This window comes from Mytilus trossulus, unplaced genomic scaffold (assembly GCF_036588685.1).
Source record: "Mytilus trossulus isolate FHL-02 unplaced genomic scaffold, PNRI_Mtr1.1.1.hap1 h1tg000085l___fragment_1__unscaffolded, whole genome shotgun sequence".
Classification (NCBI taxonomy): Eukaryota; Metazoa; Mollusca; class Bivalvia; order Mytilida; family Mytilidae; genus Mytilus; species Mytilus trossulus.
Window position 1 is genome coordinate 2,321,001 of NW_026963295.1, and position 24,004 is coordinate 2,345,004.

At 32.1% G+C, this 24,004-nt stretch overlaps 1 protein-coding gene across 2 annotated transcripts in view; it reads right to left on the reverse strand.

Moving 5' to 3' along the window:
• The window catches only part of LOC134699723 (cingulin-like), a 73,128-nt gene that overhangs the window by 19,589 nt on the left and 29,535 nt on the right, over positions 1–24,004 (reverse strand). The window contains exons 8-15 of one of the 2 annotated variants that reach the window (XM_063561153.1): positions 23,501–23,574; positions 22,697–22,746; positions 22,292–22,331; positions 19,431–19,492; positions 16,362–16,469; positions 15,182–15,285; positions 2,910–3,020; positions 1,874–2,069 (exon numbers count right to left, since the gene is read on the reverse strand). In XM_063561153.1, the coding sequence (XP_063417223.1) occupies positions 1,874–2,069; positions 2,910–3,020; positions 15,182–15,285; positions 16,362–16,469; positions 19,431–19,492; positions 22,292–22,331; positions 22,697–22,746; positions 23,501–23,574 (745 nt within the window). Of the gene's footprint in view, positions 1–1,873; positions 2,070–2,909; positions 3,021–15,181; positions 15,286–16,361; positions 16,470–19,430; positions 19,493–22,291; positions 22,332–22,510; positions 22,551–22,696; positions 22,747–23,500; positions 23,575–24,004 lie in introns of both variants that reach the window. The other variant, XM_063561152.1, reaches the window with a different exon arrangement.

The following is a 24,004-nucleotide window of genomic DNA, read 5'->3' on the forward strand; positions in this document are numbered from 1 at the left end:
CAAAATATCAAGAATCAATACATTCTGTTGAATAGAATTGTAAAGTTATAATTTTGTATCAATTTTTCTTGATATTTCTGCCTTTTTGCAGAGTTATCTCCAATATCATACAAAACTACATAGGAATTTTTAAATCAAGATTTTTTAGTTTTCTTAAAGTTAGATTTTATGGGACTTTTTCTCTGTTTATTTGGAGTATAATGCTAAAGATTAAAACTTTAAAATTTTCTGTTGCAATTACTTCAAGGTTAGGGTAAAATTTATGCTAGATTGACTGGACTAAAAGGAGAATTGATATGGGAAATTTCTCACAAAATCCAAACAACAGGGATGCCAAGTCGCCTGATAATCATTAGCGCAAGATTCACTCATTTTCATGCCTATTTTGACAACATATTTCATGTATTTTTATTTTGGAGAAATCTCGCACATTTGCTACATGAAAACTTTGCGCACGCACTAAAACATGCACTATACAATTATTTCATTAATGGGACATAAAGGGAAAGGAAATCCCTCAAGTTAAAAAGTGGTGAAACAGTTTGTATTATTGATATTACATATTTTGTAGAAATATCTGACCTAATGGCCAATGTTACTTTCCTTTGGATAGAATAAGATGGTGTGGGGGGTTACCTTTCTTTGAACAAATATCAAGAAAAGTTTGAGCTTAGGTTACCTTTATCAGGATTAATATCAGAAGAAGGGAGGGGGAGTTAACCTGTTTTAGGAGGAATATCAGAAGGGGAGATTAATGCTGAGTTCACATGTAATTGAAATTCGACTGGCATTAACAAATTTCGAATTACTTTAATTCACATTCGAAACATTTTACATCCTAACGTCAATTCTAATTAGAATTAAAATGCGTGTCAAGTTCCCTATATGTCCAAACGACATTAACTTTTAATTTGAATTCACAAAAGCGTATTTCAAATGCGAATTGGATAATTCGAATTAGCAAATTCGAATCAATTAGAATTAAAAAGAAGAGTGCGTGAAGTGAATTTGATTTCCATTCGATTCGAATTCAATTTGAATTAAATGTGAACGAGGCATGAATGACCCCCTATGAGACCATAGGGGATTAGTATATTTCATGGGGGTTACTGATGCGTGTATGGTTGACGTCATCTTTTAATGTTGTTGTTTTTCATTGCTTATTTTTCTACAAAACGCAGCAGAAAAGTCCAGCGATAAATTTGTTATACGATTAACTACTGACCCCCTACGGATCTATAGAGGGTGAATTAAATTTATAGAGGATTTGGCCTCACCCCCTATCAATTTTACTAACCCTCTATGGATTCGTAAGGAGTCAGTAACAAACCATATAACTTATATTGGAGGGGAAAAATGTGGATGTGGAGGCTAAATATAAGGACAGTTGTTGTATATTACGTTTCTTTGTGAAATATCAAGAGGATAGGTACATACCTTTCTTTTGTAGAAATAAGGAGGTGGAGAATAACTTCCTTAGGAAGAATATCAGAAGTGCTGAGGGTGGTGATTACTTTCCTTAGAGGAATATCAAAAGATGAGGTAGAGGTTATCTTTTTTAGGAGGAACATCAGAAGGTGGGGTGGAGGTTACCTTTCTTAGGAGGAACATCAGGAGGTAAGGAAGAGGTCACCTTTCTTAGGAGGAACATCAGGAGGTGAGGTAGACCTAACCTTTCTTAGGAGGAACATCAAAATGTGGGATGGAGGTCACCTTTCTTAGGAGGAAAACCAGAGTGTGAGGTAGAGGTCACCTCTCTTAGGAGGAACATCAGAAGGTGGGGTGGAGGTAACCTTTCTTAGGAGGAATAACAGGAGGTGGTGTGGAGGTAACCTTTCTTATGAGGAATATCAGGAGGTGGGATGGAGGTTACCTTTTTTAGGAGGAACATCAGGAGGAGGAGGAGGTGGTTCAGCTGCCTTAGCCAAAGCCAGTTCTGCTTCCTTCTTCAATAATTCTTGTTTAGCAGACATTTCTTTGTCCAGTATTTCTTTCTCCATGCCCTTTGTTTTCTGTTCAGCACCCATCAGTTTCTTTGTCAATTCTTGATTTCTTTTTTCTTGCGATTCCTAAAAAAAATGTTTTATAATCAAAAGGTATCTAAGCTGCACCTAAGCTGCAAATGCATTCTTTAAATAAAAGGTAGTTCATAATTATACTCCAAAACTATCAAGAAATATGGATTGAGAACTCAGCAAATACAGCAATTATATTCCTCCATTTTCATGAGTGCACATAATGACACAATTCGGAATTCATAATTTGCATAAGAATTTTGTTTATTTATTTCTGACCTTGTGATAAGTTACCAACAAAAAGTGCAATTTTTTTTAACTTACAATTAACCTAGTTTTTTCTTCCACTTCTATGTTACAATTACCTATATAGTAGGTCTTTCTACCACTTCTTTGCTTAACTTACAATTAACTTAGCTTTTCTTCCATTTCTTCTACTCAACTAACAATAAACTTAGTTTATATTTCATTTCTTAACTTACAATTAACCTAACTTTTTCTTCCACTTTAATGTTTAACTAGTACAATTAACCTAGATTTTTCTTCCACTTTAATGTTTAACTAGTACAATTAACCTAGATTTTTCTTCCACTTTAATGTTTAACTCAATATAAGTACAATTAACCTAAATTTTTCTTCCATTTCTATGTTTAACTTACAATTAACTTAGCTTTTTCTTCCACTTCTATGTTAAACTTACAATTAACTAAGTCTTTCTGCCACTTCTATGCTTAACTTACAATTAACTTAGCTTTTCTTCCATTTCTTCTACTCAACTAACAATAAACTTAGTTTTTCTTTCATTTCTTAACTTACAATTAACCTAGCTTTTTCTTTTAATGTTTATTTTACAATTGACCTAGATTTTTCTTCCATTTCTAATGTTTAACTTACAATTAACCTAGATTTTTCTTCCACTTCTCTTGACATTCTTCGGATATTTTTCTTCAGTTCTTCAACTTCTTGGTGCTTCTTCTCTACAGCTGCTTTGGAATCCAATAGTTTCTAAAATAATAATATAGTTATAAAAATTTCTTTTATGAAGTAATCATGTTTTTTTCCCCATCAGGCCAACACATAAAGGTAAGGGGTGAGGGTCCACACTTTTGATAAGATTTCTTTATGTACAGCTGCTTTGATATCTAACAATTTCTATAAATAATACAGATAAATATAGATACTACCAATACCTGTACAGAAATTGCTAACAAAAGCACATAAGTTTCACATGTGAAGCACATGAGGTGCAAGTAAGATTTGTATGCAAATCAGGTTGCTCATATGTGCAGTTAGGTAGTTCATATGTGCCCACAAAAATCTAACATAATGCTCACATGTGCAATTAAAACCTCAGGTGAGCTTTTATCATCCATGTTAGTTTTATGTTAGTTTTGTACTTTGAAAAGTTTTTCCATTCTTCTAACCATTCAAAACTAACCTACATCATAATGCTCATATGAGTTTTTTTAAAATGACATGTGCCTAGTCATGTACTTCCTGTAAATTCAACATGTTAGCACTTTTTGGTAAGGGTACATCAAGTGTTTACAATTTGTTTGTGCTCAAAATAGTTAAATTTGAATATTTAAAATATGAGGCTCAATTGCTGTAGAGAACAGCTATTTTGTCTATCATGTCTTACTGAAAGGTTATTAGAAAACAAACATTACAAGTACTTTTGTTAATTGCTAAGGTGTAATTCAAGTTATGACTTTAGTCGCTTCCATTTACAGAAATGGAGAATGAAGCAATGGAACAGTGCTTGAGATTTGATAAGTTGTGAAAGACTATTTCTGAAGATCCTTCCAATGATATGCCAAAAAATGTGTTTTTTCTATGTGAAGTTTTCAGGCATACTTGTTTTTTTCACCACATGTTAGGAAATTCAGAGCTAATGATATCTAGTAAACTAACAAAATTACGAAAAGTTTATCATTGGCCAATGAACCATGAAAATGAGGCCAATCAATGAACCTTGCCAGACCAACATGGACAACTTACAATTGTTCCATACACCAAATATAACTGACCTATTGTTTAATATATCAGAGGAAGAGACTTTAAAAGACAAAAACTTAACATTACCTACTTAACCCTGAAATTGAGTTCAAGGTCAAATAAAACCGACAGATAATATGTACATCTCATAATCATTCCATATATCAAATATAGTGACCCTGCATCTGTTGCTTAAACTTCTTGTACAGTATATGAGAAATAGGCCAAAGTTGAAACCAAAAAGAAACCCCACATTGTTCAATGAATCATGGAATGGAGGTCAAGGTCAGATGTGTCCTGCCAGTCAGACATGTACATCTTACAATAATTTTATACAATAAATATAGTTGACCGGCTGAGCACTATTAATGCTTATAGTATCTGAGATCCTGACTTGATCATGTAACGTTAACTTTGATCACTTTTCAAACTCAGACATGCAAACATTGCAAAGAAACCAATTATTTCAAATATGATAATCCTATTACTCAATACTCAAATGAAGTCAGTATTTCATTTGACCAAAAACTACGATTTATTTTCAAGCAGTAACTGAACCATGAAAATGAGGTCAAGAACAATGGTCATATTAAATGACAGATGAAATCTCTAATTTGTAACATAAGGTATCTGATAACAAGGTATGAAGTATTAAGTTCTTCTACGTACATTCTTAAATATTTTGTACAAATAACTTATGACATCACCACTGCTGCCCCACCGCCAAATTGTAATCCCTGTCAGCAATTCTGCAATTTTTGTCACAGGCTAGGGTAAATTCAGAAATTATTGCGATGGTTTTATTATTGTGAAAAATGTGACAGGGTTATAATCGCAATATTTTAAAATCGCATTTTGAAATTTTTTATATGAAATAAACAGGATTTTTCTCAATGGCACAAAAATTAAAATCGCATTGTAGTCTAAAATTACAAAATCGCAATAATAAATGCACGCAATAATTTCTGAATTTACAGTAAACAATAACTAATATAAAAGGGCAATAACTCTAGAAAAGTAAACTGACAATTTCAGTCTTTTTAATACATGTGCAGATTTTGTCCCGCTGATTATTTTTCCTTTTTAAAGGTTCTATCTAACTTTTTTAGTTTTGAAGGCAAACACACAAAAAAATACAGATTGTCAAAATCTCCAATAAAGGGAAATAAATCTCATTAAGGAGTCAACTGACAATTTTGGTCATGTTTCAGTCATGATTTGTAGATCTAGTCCTGCAATTTTTTGGTTAAGTGAATGTCCATTTCTTTCAAAATGATTAAAATTGAGAAATTAAATCACCATTAAAGGGAAGTAACTGTAGAAAGAATATAAACTATCAAATTCAATCATGTTTGACTCATTCATAGATCTTGTCTTAATAAATTAAATGAAAACTTCAAACTGCAGATTACTGACTTAAATATAAGTCCATATAAATAGGCCAATAATTTTTCAAACAAAATTCAAAGTAAATATCAACTTAGTATTGTTTCGGTATGCACTGCATGCTCAGACTGCATGCAGTTATGATTCATGAATGACTCTTTGTCACTCAAGATGTTATCATAATATCACAATAATTCAACCTTGAAAAATCTTTAAATTGAATGAAGTCTAAAAATATTCTAAATTGGAATGTATCCAACGATCCATTCAAAAGTTAACCTTTAATTTAAATCTATAATACTAGCTAGGTAACAATAAGTGTACTAGTTTTTGGACATTTTACTTCCCTGTCGAAATTCCTTTTCTAGAGCACCAGAAATTAAGGGGTAAGAATATTGTAAAATTAAGGGTATAAAATAATGAGACAGCAATCCAACATCACAAACAAGTGCTTCTGCAGGATAACATTTGATCTTCAATCACAGAAAAGCAAATGTCTACTATCTACTATATCAATCTCTGAATCAAGTAATGAAAAAAATACTGGTGGAATTTATAACAAAAGTTGATTTGTGGTAAACCTTTTTTAAAGAGAATAATTACCCCGTGGCGGTATAGTAATATGCATAATCAACTGTAAATGTACTTTCATAAAAATTATGGGGAATTCAATCGAAAAATTAGCAATATATCACTGACATTTCTTCCTTTGAAAGAAGAGGTGTCATAGGAGCCATTATCTGGTTCCTTTTATTGCAAAAACAGTAAAAAATATTCTGGAGTTAGATAATATTATTCTCTTTCACTTTTGCTGTCATTAAGTAATGACCCTTTATTAATTGCTATTACACTTACAGTCATAAGTTAAATGTGCTGTCAATTTTTTTTAATACATTAATAAGGTTTAAGGAGTTGAGGGTCATACTGTGAATAAAGAGAATAAATATGGCTTTCAATGATTACCAAAACCCATACAGTTTAAGCATCATAGTGTATTAATTTACGTTTTTTGATTGAGTTAAGCCTGCCAATTGATATTTTATCAAGTGGTTTTCTATGTTGTGATGTTATGCTATTGTTTCAGAAAAAGGGAGAAGGTTTGGATCCATTAAAAAGTTTAATCCCGCTGCAAATGTTTGCACCTGTCCTAAGTCAGGAATCTGATGTACAGTAGTAACTGTTGTCGTTTGTTTATGTAACTTCTTATATGTGTTTCTTGTTTCTTGTTTTTTTATATAGATTAGGGCAGATTCCATGTAAGAAATGGAAATGTCTGTCAAAATGAATAAATAAATAAAAATAATAATTACTGTTATGTGAAAGATAATCTGTGAATGTTTTGATGAATAATGATGATAGATGAAATTATAAAAATAATTTTTGAATATGATAGTTTCTGTTTAAAGAAGGAATTATTAAAACAAGTTGAAAAAATGCAAAAATTTTGACAGAATAAACTCCCATTTTTTTACACAATGTTTATGTGTTGCAATGCTTTATGTTGACACTTGTATACTGGTATTTACTAGTGTAGTCATGTTATTCAAACATCCCTGTTTCCAAATCTGTTACTTTTTTTAGTCAAAAACATCTGTGATATATATTTTTTTCACTTTCAAATATCTTGCTTTAAAGCTCAGTGTCTGTCAATAAATCTTATGTCAGGAACATCACTGTAAAAACTTTCAAAATCATTGTTGGTTCCAATATATGCCATTTAAAACTTTAAATCATGAAGTGCATAAGAAAAAACACATGTTGATTCTTTCATTTAACTTTATTCAAGCACTATTTTTAACTTATATGTTTCATACATAAGATCTGTCAAACTTGTTTTCTTATGTCTGAAACATTTGAAATCGCTAACAGTTAAAGTTATTTGACCTGAGGTGAAATCTTGTGAAATGTTAGGCTGCAGTATTTTCCAGGGGTTTTAAAAATGACTTTCAACTAGGATTTGATTTCCAATGTCAGTAAAAAAAAACAAATATATATTGTCTGTCAAAATATTTTATGTATGAAAAATCTTATGTCAGAATCAAGTCTGTCAAAATCTTATGTCAGAAACTCAATTTGTCTGTCAAATCTTATGTTAGAAAAATTAAAGTCTGTCAAATCTTATGTATGAAAAAGTAAAGTCTGTCAAATCTTATGTATGAAAAAATAAAGTCTGTCAAATCTTATGTATGAAAAAATAAAGTCTGTCAAATCTTATGTCAGAAATAATTAAGTCTGTCAAATCTTATGTCAGAAATAATAAATTCTGTCAAATCTTATGTCAGAAATAATAAAGTCTGTCAAATCTTATGTCAGAAACATAACATTTAAGGCTTCGTTTATTTAAAAAGGATGATGCCGATAATTTTTTTTTTGGTCAAATTGTCTTTATCTTTATTAGTAAAGCATTTATTCAAAAACAGAAGTTCATTGCTTATGATTTTTGCCTAACATGCTTATGGGAGTTGTTTCACTTTCTTACATGGAATCTGCCTTAGACCATTGGTTTTCCCATTTTACATTAGTAATTTTGGGGCCCTTTATTGCTTGTTGTTTTTGTTGTTTTAATAAATTGTTATTTGGATGGAGACTTGTCTCATTGGCACTCACACCACATCTTCCTATATCTAAGTATTTACGCTATAAAAGGCCCTGTCAAAACAAAATGTAAAACAAGTCAAATGAGAACATTGATGATGTATGCCTAAAAACAATAACGGTTACATAAAATAAAAGACAGCATTCAATGACAATTATAAACACTCCTAACTTGGATCATGTGTGTGTGGTGATGTTTCAGAGTGCTCAACCAACCCTTGGGCCAGCAGTTTTGTAGCACGGCATAAGAACTGTGAAATCAGTTTGAAAGGGCATGACTTAGCAGATTGGTGCTACACACAAAATATGAATATCAAAGAGAAATCAAAAAGCTAACTTTATAATCATATCATGTTCCTAAGACTAAATATAATAATAGAAACTTAAGACAAAGTGATGCCCCCTGCACTCTAAAGTAACTGTATTATAACAAAGTCAATGTAGAACTTTCTTTGAGATATTATTGTCAGGTATTCAGACACAATTGATGCATTGGCAGATGCAATGTTTTATTTTAAAATAACTATTAACATTTAACAGCTTATATATATACACCGTAAAATGACAAAGTTCAACGTTCTCCCAAATGAGCAAATATTATCAAAATTCAAAACCCTGACCATGATGATGCACACCTTCAATATATGTACAAACAGCCAGCAAAGTGAAAACTCTCTAGGATGAATAACTATATGCCTATCCAACTGATTCTGTGTAACTGTGAGAAAAAAATCCCCTTATGAAATGTAAACATTGAACTATTGACCAAGTATAGTCTTGGACTATAAGTGTTCATTATTGTATAGCAATACATATTTTATAATATTTTATAATTATGTTGTAATTCATCCAAGAGATGTAAAAAGTTACCACCAATAAAGATATTTATAGATTCAAAAATCTTATAAATCTTATTAATCCTTAATTTCCTTCATAATGACGCCTTTTGACGCCACCCCCTTTACTCAATAATGACGCCTTTTGACACCTGTGTGGTACCTCAGTTGAAAGGCTTAATTTGACTACAAAATGTCAATATAAAAAGGAGATTCATGAGGATATCTGACTTGAATTTCATTGATGAAATATTTATTTTTAGTTTTTTACTGAAAAAATCCTATGCGAATCAAGTGTGTTGAAAAAAACAGTCCATGAAGAAAAGGGTTAATAATACACCAAAAAATCTTTTTGTTTAAGGCCATATATATGGTGACTGACCTATAACCATGTTGTTAACAGCTATATTATTTGGTCTCTGGAGAAGAGTTGTCTCATTAGTAATTATACCAAATCTTCTTATCTTTATAATTTTAAGGATACATTTATTCAAAGAATATATAAGTTTACATGGATTATATCAAAATATAGCATGTCAAAATTTATAATCAAGAGTCTGAATATAGCCATTATAAGTCTTAAATTCTAATTAAGTCATGCTTTTTTTGTTGTAAACACATGTATTATGTTACCACTTTTTATCATGTTTTCCCTCTTGGTCAAATGGTTATTGTTACATGCACAAGTTTCATTTCATGGTTATCTTAATTTTCAAAATCACTAATTTTTCTAAATTTCAAATTTCAGAAATAAAGAGAGAATATGGCCTCATCAGATAGGGACTGCTGCACACTCTGTAAGGATGATGGAACATCTACAGAAGCTGTCACGTGGTGCATAGAATGTGAGGTTTTCCTTTGTACAGATTGTGAAAAACATCACAAGAAGTTGAGAATGTCTAAAGTCCACAATACAATGCCTATAAAAGACTACCACAATTTACCCAAATTCATGAAAGAAATAAGTAGCCAATGCAGAGATCACCAGAAGAAGTATGAACTGTACTGTTCTTTCCATGCCAGTCCCTGCTGTGTCACTTGCGTCACAGACAAACACAAAAAATGTCAAGAAATGAAACCGCTGTCAGATATCCTAAAGGAAGTAAAATCGTCTGCCTCTGTTCAACTTTTTGAAAAAGATTTGAAGGATGTGAAGGTAAACTTAGACGAGATTATAAAGCATTTAAACAGTAGGATTAATACAAGTAAAGGTCAGAAAACAAAAGCTGTTGAACAAATCCGATCTATGAGGAAGTCGATAGATGATTTCTTAAACAAATTAGAGCAAGAAATTCTTGATGACCTTGAAACAAAACAATCAAAGCTGAAATCTCAGATGAACACTTTACTACAACAACTGAAAACACAAGCCAATCAGATGAGCCAATTACAAAGTGAATTTTCAAAGATGACACAATATGCAACTGAGCTACAAATGTATGTTGGTCTGAAAGAAATTGAGAAAACTTCATCTGAAGCAGCAAAATACATAGAGGACTTAAAAAGTGGAAGCCATTTGGATGAAGTTAACCTACAACTGACCATCTCTTCTGTACTACAATCAATTCTAAAAGATGTTAAATCATTTGGAGATGTCAATATCAATACCCGCCCATTTACTCTTCAACTTAAGGCAGGAAGAAAAGATCAAGCACAGTACCTAGTTCCAACTATTACTACCCTTGAACAAATTAAACCTTCCTTCTTAAGACAGCTGACATTTCCACAAGATATGAAGCCTACTGGTATATATGCCTGTAGAATATTACCTGATGGTAAATATTTAATTCTTAAAAGCGACTATAGTCAAAGTTACTTGCTGCTGTTCGCCAAAGATGGAATGTTTATGAGAGTAGTGAAATATGCAGAACCCTCATGGGATACTTGCTTTGTTAGAAATAATACAGTTGCTGTCATGTCACAATATCAAAGTCGGACAGCATTTGTGGATATAGAAAAAAATAAAATTTTGATGTCAATTAACCTTTATCAGAACTGTGAAATGGGTAATTCAGTAGCAAGTGATGGTCAAATTTTAGTCGTTAGCACTAATTATGCAAGTACAAAAGTGAATCTGAATAATATGTCTGTAACAACCTTAAAAGAAGTTGTGGGACCATTCGTTGCATTATTTAAAGGAAATATATATACTAGTATCTCAGACTTTAACAAAGTATGTTGCTATACACATTCTGGAGAAGTTCTCTGGACATTTATGCATGATGATATAGTTTATCCAACTGGACTAACATTAGACAAGAATGGCTTTGTTTATGTAGTTTCTATGTTCAACGATAGAGTTATAGTAGTATCACCAGATGGTAAAACATGTAAAACAGTACTATCAGAGGCTGACGGAATCAAATCTCTGTATGCAATAGACATCCACAGAGAATCAGGAATTATGATATTATCTAGTGAAACAAAGGTTGATAAGGATGATAGTGAATCATTTAAAACAGCTTTTGTTTATAAAATCTGAATTGTCATCTTTTCATTTTGCAATTAAAAGTCTGTATATATGTATAAAATCTCTAGTGTTTACTTCTGGTAACAGTATAAACATATAGCATTTTAAGGAGATGTCATGAACGATTGTCAATGAGGCAATTATCCACCAAAACTAAAATGAAGTGGATGTAAGTAATTGAAGGCAAACGTACAGTCTTCAACAATGAAAAAAAATCATACTGTATAGTTGGAATTGCTTTATATGCATAAACACAGTACCACAAATACTGCATGAAGGAAAACAATACTGTTAAATTGTATATGGTTGTGTCTAAAAGACAACTGTCATTATTTTGTCATTATTGGAAAACCAAAATGACACATTAATTAACAACTAAAGGTCACAGTACAGTCATCAACAATGAGTAAAATCAATACTGCATAGTCCGTTATAAAAGTCTGAAATAACAAATGTAAACAATACAAATGAGAACAGTAACAGCCTGATATATGTACTAAATAATTAACAAAACACAACAAAATAAACATCAACAAATGACAACCACTGAATTATAGGCTCATGACTTAATACAGGCACATACAGATTGTGCTGGGGTTTAAATAGTTTGAAGGCACATCAATCTTCCAATAACCTGGGACAGTGGTGTACATTTTGTTATAGTACAACATAAGAACAAATTATTGGCCTATGTAAATATTAAACAAAGGACACAGATGGATTCATGACAAAATTGTGTTTTGGTGATTTTGATTTGTTTGTAGATCTTACTTTACTAAACATTCTTGCTGCTTACAATTATCTCTTTTTATAATGAACTTGGCCTAGTAGATAGTTTCAGTGTAGATATGTGAGTGAAAATCTACAAATTTAATGAAAATTGTCAAAAATTGACTATGAAGGGCAATAACTCCTTAGGGGGTAAATTGACCATTTTGGTAGGAATATTATGTGTTTACTTTTCTACATTGGCTAGAGGTATAGGGGGAGGGATGAGATCTCATAAACATGTTTAACCCCGCTGCATTTTTGCGCCTGTCCCAAGTCAAGAGCCTCTGGCCTTTGTTAGTCTTGTATTATTTTAATTCTAGTTTCTTGTGTACACTTTGGAAATTAGTATGGCGTTCATAATCACTGAACTAGTATATATTTGTTATGGGGCCAGCTGAAGGACCCCTCCTGGTGCAGGAATTTCTCGCTACATTGAAGACCTGTTTGTGACCTTCTGCTGTTGTTTTATCTATGGTCAGGTTGTTGTCTCTTTGACACATTCCCCATTTCAATTCTTAATTTTATGACTTATTTTAAGGTCTTACTTTGCTGAACATTATTGTTCTTTACAGTTTATCTCTATCTATAATAAAATTCAAGATAATAACCAAAAACAGCAAAATTTCCTTAAAAATTTCCAATTCAGGGGCAGCAACCCAACAACGAGTTGTCAGATTCATCTTAAAATTTCAGTGCAGTTAGATCCTGACTTGCAAAACAATGTCATCCCATGTCTGAATTACTTTTAATGTTTTGGTTTCAGAGTTTTAAGCCAAAATCTTTATTTTACCCCTATGTTCTATTTTTAGCCATGGCAGCCATCTTGGTTGGTTGGCAGGGACATCACACACAATTTTTAAACAAGACACCCTAATGATGATTGTTGCCAAGTATGGTTAAATTTGGACCAGTAGTTTTAGAGAAGAAGATTTATGTAAAAAATTACAAAAAAATACGAAAAATGACTATAGAGGGCAATAACTCCTTAACCCTCTCCCATTCACACCGGTACAGCTTTTTTGGGCGTTTAGACTTGTTCCATTGCCATTTGACGACGTACAGGTGTGGTGAAGGGCTTAAATTAATCCGCAGATAACCAGTAATGCGATTTAATGTGTATCAAACCTCTATCATTATTAGTTAATAAACCAGACGCCCCTAACTGATGTGTAATTTTTCTGTAAAAACCATTTATTTTTCTTCGAAATTTGAGGAATATTCTCAAAAAGAAGTTCAAAGAAAACTGCTCTTTTAAGACGATTTATGACTTTTTTCGATAACTGTGCTGTGAGTTTTTGAAGAATAGTATTAAACCAATAGTTCTAACTTGTACACTTGTTGCAAATGTAATTTTTAGTGTAGCAGTGCAATCACAAAATCTTGAAATGCGCTAAAAATCAGAAGTCATTTCTTAAAGTCCCATAATATTATGAGAAAAGAGACAAAAACGACTAAAATATTCTGAAATTTTTTTTGCAAAGTTGAAATAGATGTCACAAAACATGGTTTCGTAAGTGTTGCGGTATGATAAAGTTGAAAATACTTTTGTTTGAATAAAGGAACATTATTGTATATTTCAATGAAAAATTGACAATTTAAAGAGCGGATTCCTCCTAGATTTGCGTAAAAATCATGCATTTGGCAATAAGAAATTATCCTCCGAACACACAATTCCAAAAAGGAAACAAACTGGGTGAGAATCTTTATATTATTATTTTTTTTTAATTTCTTCAGTAGTATTAGACTTAAGTACTTAAATTTCAATAAATTCATTACAATGCCAGTGGCGCAGTGGTACGCTGATCTATCCCAAGGCAATGAGATTGAGAGTTCGAAACCCACTGCCGGAGTTGGAAAAATAATTTCCTATATTAAATGTAACTTAACTTAACTTTACTTTCAATTTCAAAAAGAAAACCTACTATTTTTTTTTTAAAGAAGGTGTTTGCCAAATTGGCCCCCCCCCCCCTCCTTTTTTACCCCCTTTGCTCCATCGGTCTCGGTAAAAGGTGTCCCAGATCAAGCTAGCATTGGTAATTCAATGAATTTTCCCTTTATAAAAACAAATTTAGGCTGCTGATTGATTGAAAACGAATTAGACAAATAACTAGGGTCCAAGTTTGAAATCGGACAAAAAGAGCGTAACTATATTTCAAGGCCTATAGCACGTTATGCGTCTTTTTATACCACTATGATAACTTATATGGCTTCAATAGTCTCGATTTGTTTCCACCAAAACCTAACCCTATTAGCATACCAATATGTCTCTGCACGACTTTTTGCACCAGGATTTCGTATTTTTAACTTTTTCTCCAACAGTCACATGACTTTTGGAAATATACCATGTGACCAAAAAATGACAAATTATCTTCAAACTTTATTTTTTAAAATATTTTACCAATTATCTTTCATTCGAGCCCAACATGACGTATGTATGACCATTGATGCGAATGCAGTATTCATTTAAACTTTGATAACGTCTTTTCCATAAGTAAAGGTCTAAAATGCCTGAATGGGAAAGGATAAAGGGGTCAACCGACCAATTTAGTCATATTAACTTATTTGTAGATCTTACTTTACTGAACATTATTGCTGTTTGCAGTTAATATCTATCAATAATAATATTCGAGTTAATAGCCAAAAAATGGATTAATTTCCTTAAAATTGCCAATTCAATGGCAGCAACCCAACAACAGGTTGTCCCAATCGTCTGAAAATTTAAGGGCAGATAGATCTTGACCTGATTAACAATTTCACCCCCATATCAGATTTGCTCTAAATGCTTTGGTTTCAGAGTTATAAGCCAAAATCAACATTTTAACCCTATGTTCTATTTTTAGCCAGGGCAACCATCTTGGTTGTTTGGACAGGTCACGCCACACATTTTTTAAACAAGATACCCCAATGATGATTGTGGCCAAGTTTTGTTGGTTAAATTTGGCCCAGTAGTTTCAGAGGAGAAGATTTTGTAAAGGTTAACAACTTTCCATATTTTAGACCATTCACTTTAGCAAGACACCCTTGGCTTTCACATATTTAGTGATATATGACACATAAATATGAACACAATTGAAAATTTTTCTAATTCCTTGAAATAGAATAAAACCAACCTTTTTTAAATCGTTGATTTCCCTCTGTTTTGCATTCAAATCCTGGATCTTTTTAGACATAGCTGAAGCTAAGTTTCTGAACTGTTTCTGTGCTTTTGTGTATGCTGAAACATTAAACTTTTTCATTATTTTTTTTAAAAGCAAAAACACAGTTCAAGTAAATACAAGTGAGAACCAAATATAGGTCAGAAAACCAAACAAAGGTCAGAGAACCAAATAAAGGTCAGAGAACCAAAAGTAGGACAATGAATCAATCTAATTTATTATCTGTTAACCCTTTCCTCCATGGATTTTTTTTCCTCACATACTTGATTCACATAGGATTTTTTCAATAAAAAAACCCACCAGGTTTAAAGTATTAATGCAGTGTGAAAACGAATATTTCATCAATGAAATTCAAGTCAGATATTCTTATGAATGTCCTTTTCATATTGGATACAATTTTTTTTTAATTCTGATGCAGACATTTTGTAGTCAAAGTGTTTCAACTTAGGTACTTCACAGGCGTCAAAAGGCGTCATTAAAAGAAAAACCAAAGGCTTAAATTGCTGGTTCCCAAAAAAATTTGCAAAAGTTGCAGTTTTCAAGTTTTATAACATGCAGAGGTCAAATTCAAATAAAGTTGTCAAAACTTTGAAAATTTAATAGATTATCTTTTAGATAATTGAATTTTAAAGTGTGAACATTTTGTGTTTTAATATATAAGTGGTTGTATGTTGAATGATGGAGTGTCTGTATACCTGCCAACGTTTCAAAATGCCCATCAGTGTTTTACGTGGAAGATGATGTCAAAGTTCTACAAAACCTTTAAAGGGGCCTTCAAAATTATTTCAATATTGTTTATTTTCTTCTCCTTGCTTATAAGATGCTATACTAATGGTAAAATTGATTGTTTTGTTTCATATTGTAAATTCAGAAATTATAACGGTGCATTTATTACTGCTATTTTTTTATTTCAGACTAGAATGCAATCTAAATTTTTGCATAACTGAGAAAAATCCTGTTCAATTCATATAAAGTTAAACCCTATCTCATTTGTCAAAATAATAAAACATCGCAATCAATTTCTGAATTTAAAGTATTGTGGACAAAACTGCTATTCAAAATTTCCAATGAGGAGCCTCCATGGGGGAAATCCCCCACAAATAGTGACAGTTGGCAGGTATTTGGCTGTACTTACTTGACTTATAAGCAGCATTCCTGGTAGATTTCAAAGCATCTTCAAATGTATTTATAATCATCTTCACTGCTCTGTCCCATTTTGCTGCATCATGCATTAACTCATGTTCTGTTTAAATAAACATAAACTTGAAAATGGAAATGGTGAATGTGACAAAGAGACAACAACCTGACCAAAGAGCAGAAAACAGCTGAAGTTCACCAATTGGTATAAAATCAGTGAACAGTTCACCAATAGGTCTTAAATCAGTGAGAAGTTCCTGCATCTGGAGGGGTGCTTCAGCATGACACTAAATATGTTTGATTTTTTTTCAATAATCAAATTCAGTTTTCTTTAATAATAATTCAATAAGATATTGATAATTCTCGTTTTCCCAGTGAACGAGTCTATTGCGTTTTTGACACATGTGTTTCGTATGTTGTGCCGGCCAGAAATTGGTTCCTTTTTACATGTACCTCATACAGTATGTACATATATGTCCTTTTTATGATCCATTCATGAGTTAAAATGGTCTTAAATGTTATATTGTTATTATTTATTGTTGTTAGGATATTTCGTTATTCACATCCCTGTTAAACTCCATCTGGTTCCATTGTAATTATCCGTTTGTTTACATCTGATGTTAAAGTACATTTCTGGAATGTCACCGGAAATTGATTGTTTACATGTCGTTTATACATGTTGAAGGGACCCCGAAATTAGTAGTTTACGCTTGTTATGTAATAATTATGACTTGATGTTGTAGGAATCATAGAATTGTGCCCTTCTATATTGTTTGCATACTTATTTATATATGTATTAGCTCTCATACTGTAATTTTTAGTCTACTTTCACTTTTAACTTGTCGTTCAGAATGTCCATTTTTGTCGGGACACGAACCACTTCAGTATGGAATTTCACTTACTTTATATTATGTCACGACTTTCATCCTGCATTACGAACTTTTTAATACATTTATTTATCCATCTAGTTAGGTGTGAATCCTTTGTGAAGTCTGAATTATTTGTAATATTGTACATAAGTGCCCAGAGGATACTTAGAACCACCATCTTTGCGCAAATGAGCACGTTTGCCCGGAGATAGTAAACCGAATTATTTGATTGGTTAATATTATTCTATATATAAAGCGACGTCAGCGTACTCGTGACGTCACTCTTCTCAGTTCACTTTCTTGAGACACGTTCATTTTATTCGCTTGAAGTTTAACTTTTAAAGTATTTCTCATTATGTCGCAGCAGAATATTGCATCAGATGTAGCTATGGTACGTTCGCGTAATAGTTTAATATAATTATGCCTTTTTAGGTATCTTTATTTGAGTGTTTCTATTAAAAGAAACCATTCTTTTATTTCATTGGCACCGAGAGTCAAACTAAGTTGCACTGGGTGCATCAATATTAATCTAAAAGCTTCCGTGGATTATTGATCCTTTATAGAAACGTTATGAATATAAATTATATTTTATATTTAGATGATTTTACCAATCAACTGATTCTGTTAATACATTTAATCCGTTTATAGCGGCAGTCAAATTTAGCGGTGCTTCCAAGTTTGGATTTGGCGCACCACATCTATTTTAGGTGTCCCTGCACTGTATAACGGCAATGCACCTTGATTAGAGATGACCATTTATAACTAAAAATAACTAAATTGTAAACCTTGGTGCAACAGCACCTCGTTTTTATACTGTCACTTGAACCTCGGGTGCACAGGAACTTTGGGTGTAACTGAACCTTGGTGCAATCGCACCTCATTTATTTCATGTACCTTAATTGAACCTTGGTGCAACCGCACCTCATTTATATACCGTAACCTAAACCTTAGGTGCAATTGAACCTCAGGTGTTTATGCACCTCATCGGAAATATAGCAAATTAGCTATGAGAGTGATAAATCTCATACCATTTTAAGTTTTATGTATCCTCTGGGGACTCCTTCTGTTTATATATAGATATCATATAAGTTTATATAGTATAATTATGTACTATTGTCAAACTGCATAAATTCATGTTGTGCCTTACTACTGAAATAAACAGGGTGTGAACTTTTATCAGTTTTATGTCTCTGTGAAGCCTAAACAGTTAGAATTATATCAGCAGAACGAACCCCTTTTTAGAAGTATATATTTATCGTCAATGCGCTGACCGGAGATACACGCCTGTGGTGGCGACGCAACACGTACAACGTTTTTACATTTTTTCTTTATCAGTTTTCATGCTTGAAGATCATTATTCACCAAGTTGTGTGGAATGGATTAAGTGCTACACAAATCTGTTTTTCTCGTTTGTAAAATGATGATTTATTTTTGTCTTTGTCACTTTTTGTGTTTTGTGAACCCCCTTTTTTTACGGGAAATTTTATAAGACAGTTTCATGCAATGTTTATTATAGCTTAGAAATAATATTTCATATTTCATAAGAAAGGATGACAAAAATGCATTACAAACATATTGTTAGAAAGATGAAATATATATTTATTTTGCATTTTTTCTGTCTAGAAATATAGATTCTTACATTGATACCAGTGGATTATCGGATTTATCCAATCGAGATAGTTAAATTGTCAATTTTAAAGTTCGAGCCGCCTCGGCGAGTACTTTAAAATTTATGATTTAACTATCGAGATTGGATAAATCCCATAATCCATGAGTAACTATGTAAGAATCTGTTTCTCTAATGATTAAAAAGACAATTTCTTTTTTTGTTTACCGAAAATCCTCTTCGAGTGCCTTTCACATTGCACGAAGTTGTCAATTTCATTAACACCTGTTATCATATTTTGGTTCATCCAGTCAGCCAAACAGGTCATGACCCTTACAATCATCCAATGATCTTCTGAGATCACCAGCAACCACACGTTGATTAAATTTTTTTATACAATGGGTTCGAAAAGGGATAAATTTCCATAGAATTAGAGAAGGATATATATCTTTTTTTTTTTGTCCCGATCGACCGACCTGACTTTTTCATGGGGAAAATCCATAAACCAACAAATTAAAAAACCCTGGCATAATGCATTTGCCATTAAAAATCTTGTTTTTATTTCTCTTCTTTGTTTGACCCTCAAACTTACCATCATAAATGATTATTTTTTCTTTTGCTTTCAACTTCATTTTCTTTGCCTCAGTTTCATTCCTGAAAACACAATGTTAGTATGTTAGATTCTCAACTAATGTCAAACTAAAATTAAACTTCAAGTATTAAGACAGCACTTTGTGTATAAGTACAAGCTGTTAAAGCAGTCAACAACAAGTGAAACTCCGAGCTACTTAGACTCACTGATGATACCGTTGCCTTAGCAGACCAAGAAGTTGATGAGTGATGAGTCTGAAAACGCATCACACAGAATAGCAGACTTATAAACCTTGAAACCAAATTTAAGAAATCAAAATGATGTAAATCCTGAAAGAAAGATGCACCGAAAAAATATTCATGGGACATACAGACACACAGACCGAGGTAAAACAGTTTACCCTTACTTTTTTACAGCGGGTATATAATGAGGTAGAGGTATGACAAAAATATTACATAGAAGTTTTAAAGAAATAAATTAAACATTTATCTTCATTCAATGAAGTACGCTCCCCGAAGAGACAATTAGAAAAAAGGAGTTTCATTACAACTCAGTTTTTTAACTCTCTTAACATTTGAAGGCCTCTTCTATTTATCTAGCACATACTCTGATTCTTCGTTTGACCTTTAACTCCTGTTAACACTTATGGAATAACAGTACTGTAGTTGGAGAGTTGCCACTGTCAATTGGTGCTTTGATGGTTACAAATGAAGTTTTGCTGGCAACATGTAGTGGAGACAGTAAAGCAAAAATTTGCAACCATCAAATCAAAATTGATGGTGGTTACTCTTCATCTACATTACTGTTATTCCAATTCTAGTGCGTTACAAACAGAAACAAGTGAAACTGCGAGCTACTGCTCACTGATGATACCCCCGCCGCAAGTGGATAATATTAATAGTGTAAAAATATGCAAGTGTTCGGTAAACAGGAAGTTGTCGAATGATGAATCTGAAAACGCAACACAGGGTATAGCTGACTTATATAAAATCCTGAAACCAAATTTCAGAAATCCTTGTATTGTAGTTCCTGAGAAAAATGTGACGAAAATTTTCAACTTGGCTTTCATGTGAAAAATCATACAAGAGTTCGGTAAACAGGAAGTTGTCGAATGATGAATCTGAAAACGCATCACACGGTATAGCTGACTTATATAAATCCTGAAACCAAATTTCAGAAATCCTTGTATTGTAGTTCTTGAGAAAAATGTGACGAAAATTTTCAACTTGGCTATCATGTGTAAAATCATACAAGTGTTTGGTAAACAGGAAGTTGTCAAGTGATGAATCTGAAAACGCATCACACAGTATGGCTGACATATATAAATGTTGATACCAAATTACAGAAAGGGTGGATGTGTAGTTCCTGAGAAAAATGTGACGAAAGTTTTGTGGGACTGACTGACTGATGGACAGACGGACTGACGGACGGTACGACTGACGGACGGACTGACTGACAGACAGAGGTAAAACAGTATACCCCCCTTTTTTAAAGCAGGGGTATAATAATAATAATGTGTTAGAGCAAGAAAATATATAAATTTTAAATAAAATAAAATATAGCGAAACTTTACGAATGATTTTGGCGCAAAGGTGTGATGGCTAAATGTGACGTCGTACAAATAAAAACTTACTAACTGAAGGTTATTTATTACCTTACCTCTTCTATGCAAATTGGGATAAAATCACATCAGAACTGTTTTTATGGTAGGTGTTGTATTATTTTCAATAATACTGTAGTCATCATACATGTGTTGATCAAGTTAATTTAAATGGTGCCCTCCCTTAGTTAATACTGGTCAACAGTGGATTTGACAATAACTTTAAGCCAATGAAAAATAATTGTTACATAAAAAATTGCATTAGAATTACTCTTTCATTATATTAGTCGCATCTTTAAAGACCGTGTTCACTATAGTTTAAACTTTGACCCTTATTATCACTTACTCTTTTATTATATTACAAACTTCTTTCAAGACTCTGTTATCTAGTTTGACCTCTAACCCCAGTTATAATTTACTCTTTTATTATATTACCAGCTTCTTTTAAGACTCTGTTTCCTAGTTTGACCTATGACCCCTTGTATCACTTACTCTTTTATTATATTACCAGCTTCTTTTAAGGGCATACGATACAGTTTTGATTCTGTATTTACAAGTTCGTGAAAATTTGCATATAGGCTATTTTTTACCTGATTAAATCAAATATGTAATAAAAAATATACCTTCATGTGCTACTTTTTGAGTAAAATGAGGTTGAAATTTTGTATATTTGCTCAAAATTAAAATTTGTGGCCGAAATTTCTTTTTCGAAAGAAAGACATAACTTTTTTGTTATAAAAGATAAACACAAATTGTTTTTTGTTAAATAATGGGTAATTTCTGTATTTTTTAAGTATCCTAAAAAATTATGCATGTTTTATACAGAAATAACTCATAATTATCAAATGTTCATGAATTGAGGAAAATACGTCATTTTTTGCTGCATGTTTATCAAAATGTAAAAAAATCCTCTATTTACAGTTTAATAAAATTTTGGTCACATAATCTCCCTGCAAAATGAAACAAATTGCTGTTTTGAAAAATAGGGGTCCATGAACTCGTTTTTAAATTAAATCAGTTTAAATGATAAAAATCAGTCGAAAAATGCATCTTTTCCCGATATGTCACAGTTTGACGTCGCGAAAATAACATTTTACGTTAGCAACATCATTACCTCCCCTGTAACTGTATCGTATGCCCAATAGACTCTGTTACCTAGTTTGACCTTTGACCCTAGTTATCACTTACTCTTTTATTATATTACCAGCTTCTTTTAAGACTCTGTTACCTAGTTTGACCTATGACCCCTTGTATCACTTACTCTTTTATTATATTACCAGCTTCTTTCAAGACTCTGTTACCTAGTTTGACCTATGAACCCTTGTATCACTTACTCTTTTATTATATTACCAGCTTCTTTCAAGACTCTGTTACCTAGTTTGACATAAGAACCCTTGTATCACTTACTCTTTTATTATATTACCAGCTTCTTTCAAGACTCTGTTACCTAGTTTGACATAAGAACCCTTGTATCACTTACTCTTTTATTATATTACCAGCTTCTTTCAAGACTCTGTTACCTAGTTTGACATAAGAACCCTTGTATCACTTACTCTTTTATTATATTACCAGCTTCTTTCAAGACTCTGCTACCTAGTTTGACCTATGAACCCTTGTATCACTTACTCTTTTATTATATTACCAGCTTCTTTCAAGACTTTGTTACCTAGTTTAACCATCTTTTTACTGGCATCACCAAACTCTGTCAAAGATTTCCTGCAAAACAAGAACTATAATTCACTGACTGTTTACCAAATTTTTTTTATACACAAAATAAGTTTTTATCAAGACTCTTTCAGTTTATTTTCAATCTATGAGCTTGACTGTCCTTCTGGTATCTTTCGTCCTTCTTTCATCTTAATAGAGCTTTTCCAGAATTAATTGTATGGGGGAAAGAAAGGCAATTTTTATTAAAATTTAATGGGTGGTGGTAAATTTAAGATTGCTTGAACATGTAAATGAAAGATCCAATCTAAAATGTATGCATTGTGGGGTGAAATAACTAGAGGCTCTAAAGAGCCTGTGTTGCTCACCTTGGTCTATCTGCATATCATAAACCAAGGTCACAGATGGATTCAAGACAAAATTGTGTTTTGGTGATAGTGATGTGTTTGAAGATCTTACTTTTCTGAACATTCTTACTGCTTACAATTATCTCTATCTATAATGAACTTGGCCCAGAAGTTAAAATATTTTGTAATATTTTACAAAATTTATGAAAATTGGTCTTCTGACATTATGTACATGTACAAAAGTGCATAGCATGGAAATGGTAAGTAACTATAAGCATAGTATGCCCTCCACAATTAGCAAAACCCATAATGTAAAGTAAAAGTTATTTAAGTCTTGATATGAAATAATATGGGAATCAAGAAAATCAATTCTCATTTTTGACCAAATAAAATAAGGAAAACTATAATATCATGGATCCTTTTGTACTTTTTAAGTAGAGACTATGCTTAATACTTACATAACATCAATCTTAGTGACGTCAGTTGATTTGACAAATTTTTCAAATTCTGCATCCATACCTTTATCCAGTGCCTGAAATATAGTAAAAAAATATATTATCTATTGTTGAAGGTCATATGTAGATGCTTAATTACCCCATCTCATTTTATTTACTTAAATTTGTTCTAAATGGAGAAATAAACGGTGAGAAATTTAAATCAATCTTCATGTAAGGCCAAATAAATCCCTATTTGGAATTTACTGACCTTATAAATATCGTCTAAGATCACTAGCGCACGCACACCGAGTAAAGAATTTATCTTACTGACTGACTTCACATGTGTTATTTAGATTATTGGTCTATCAAAGTGATTAAGTCTTCAATACTTAGTTTTAACATGTTTAAGAACCTCAGTGATATTGTTGGCTTTTTTCAAAACTATCTCTACCCTTTTTTATTGGGAAAATATGTGTCCTTTGTATCAAATTGGGAAATTTATAATAAACCATGAATTTGACTGGA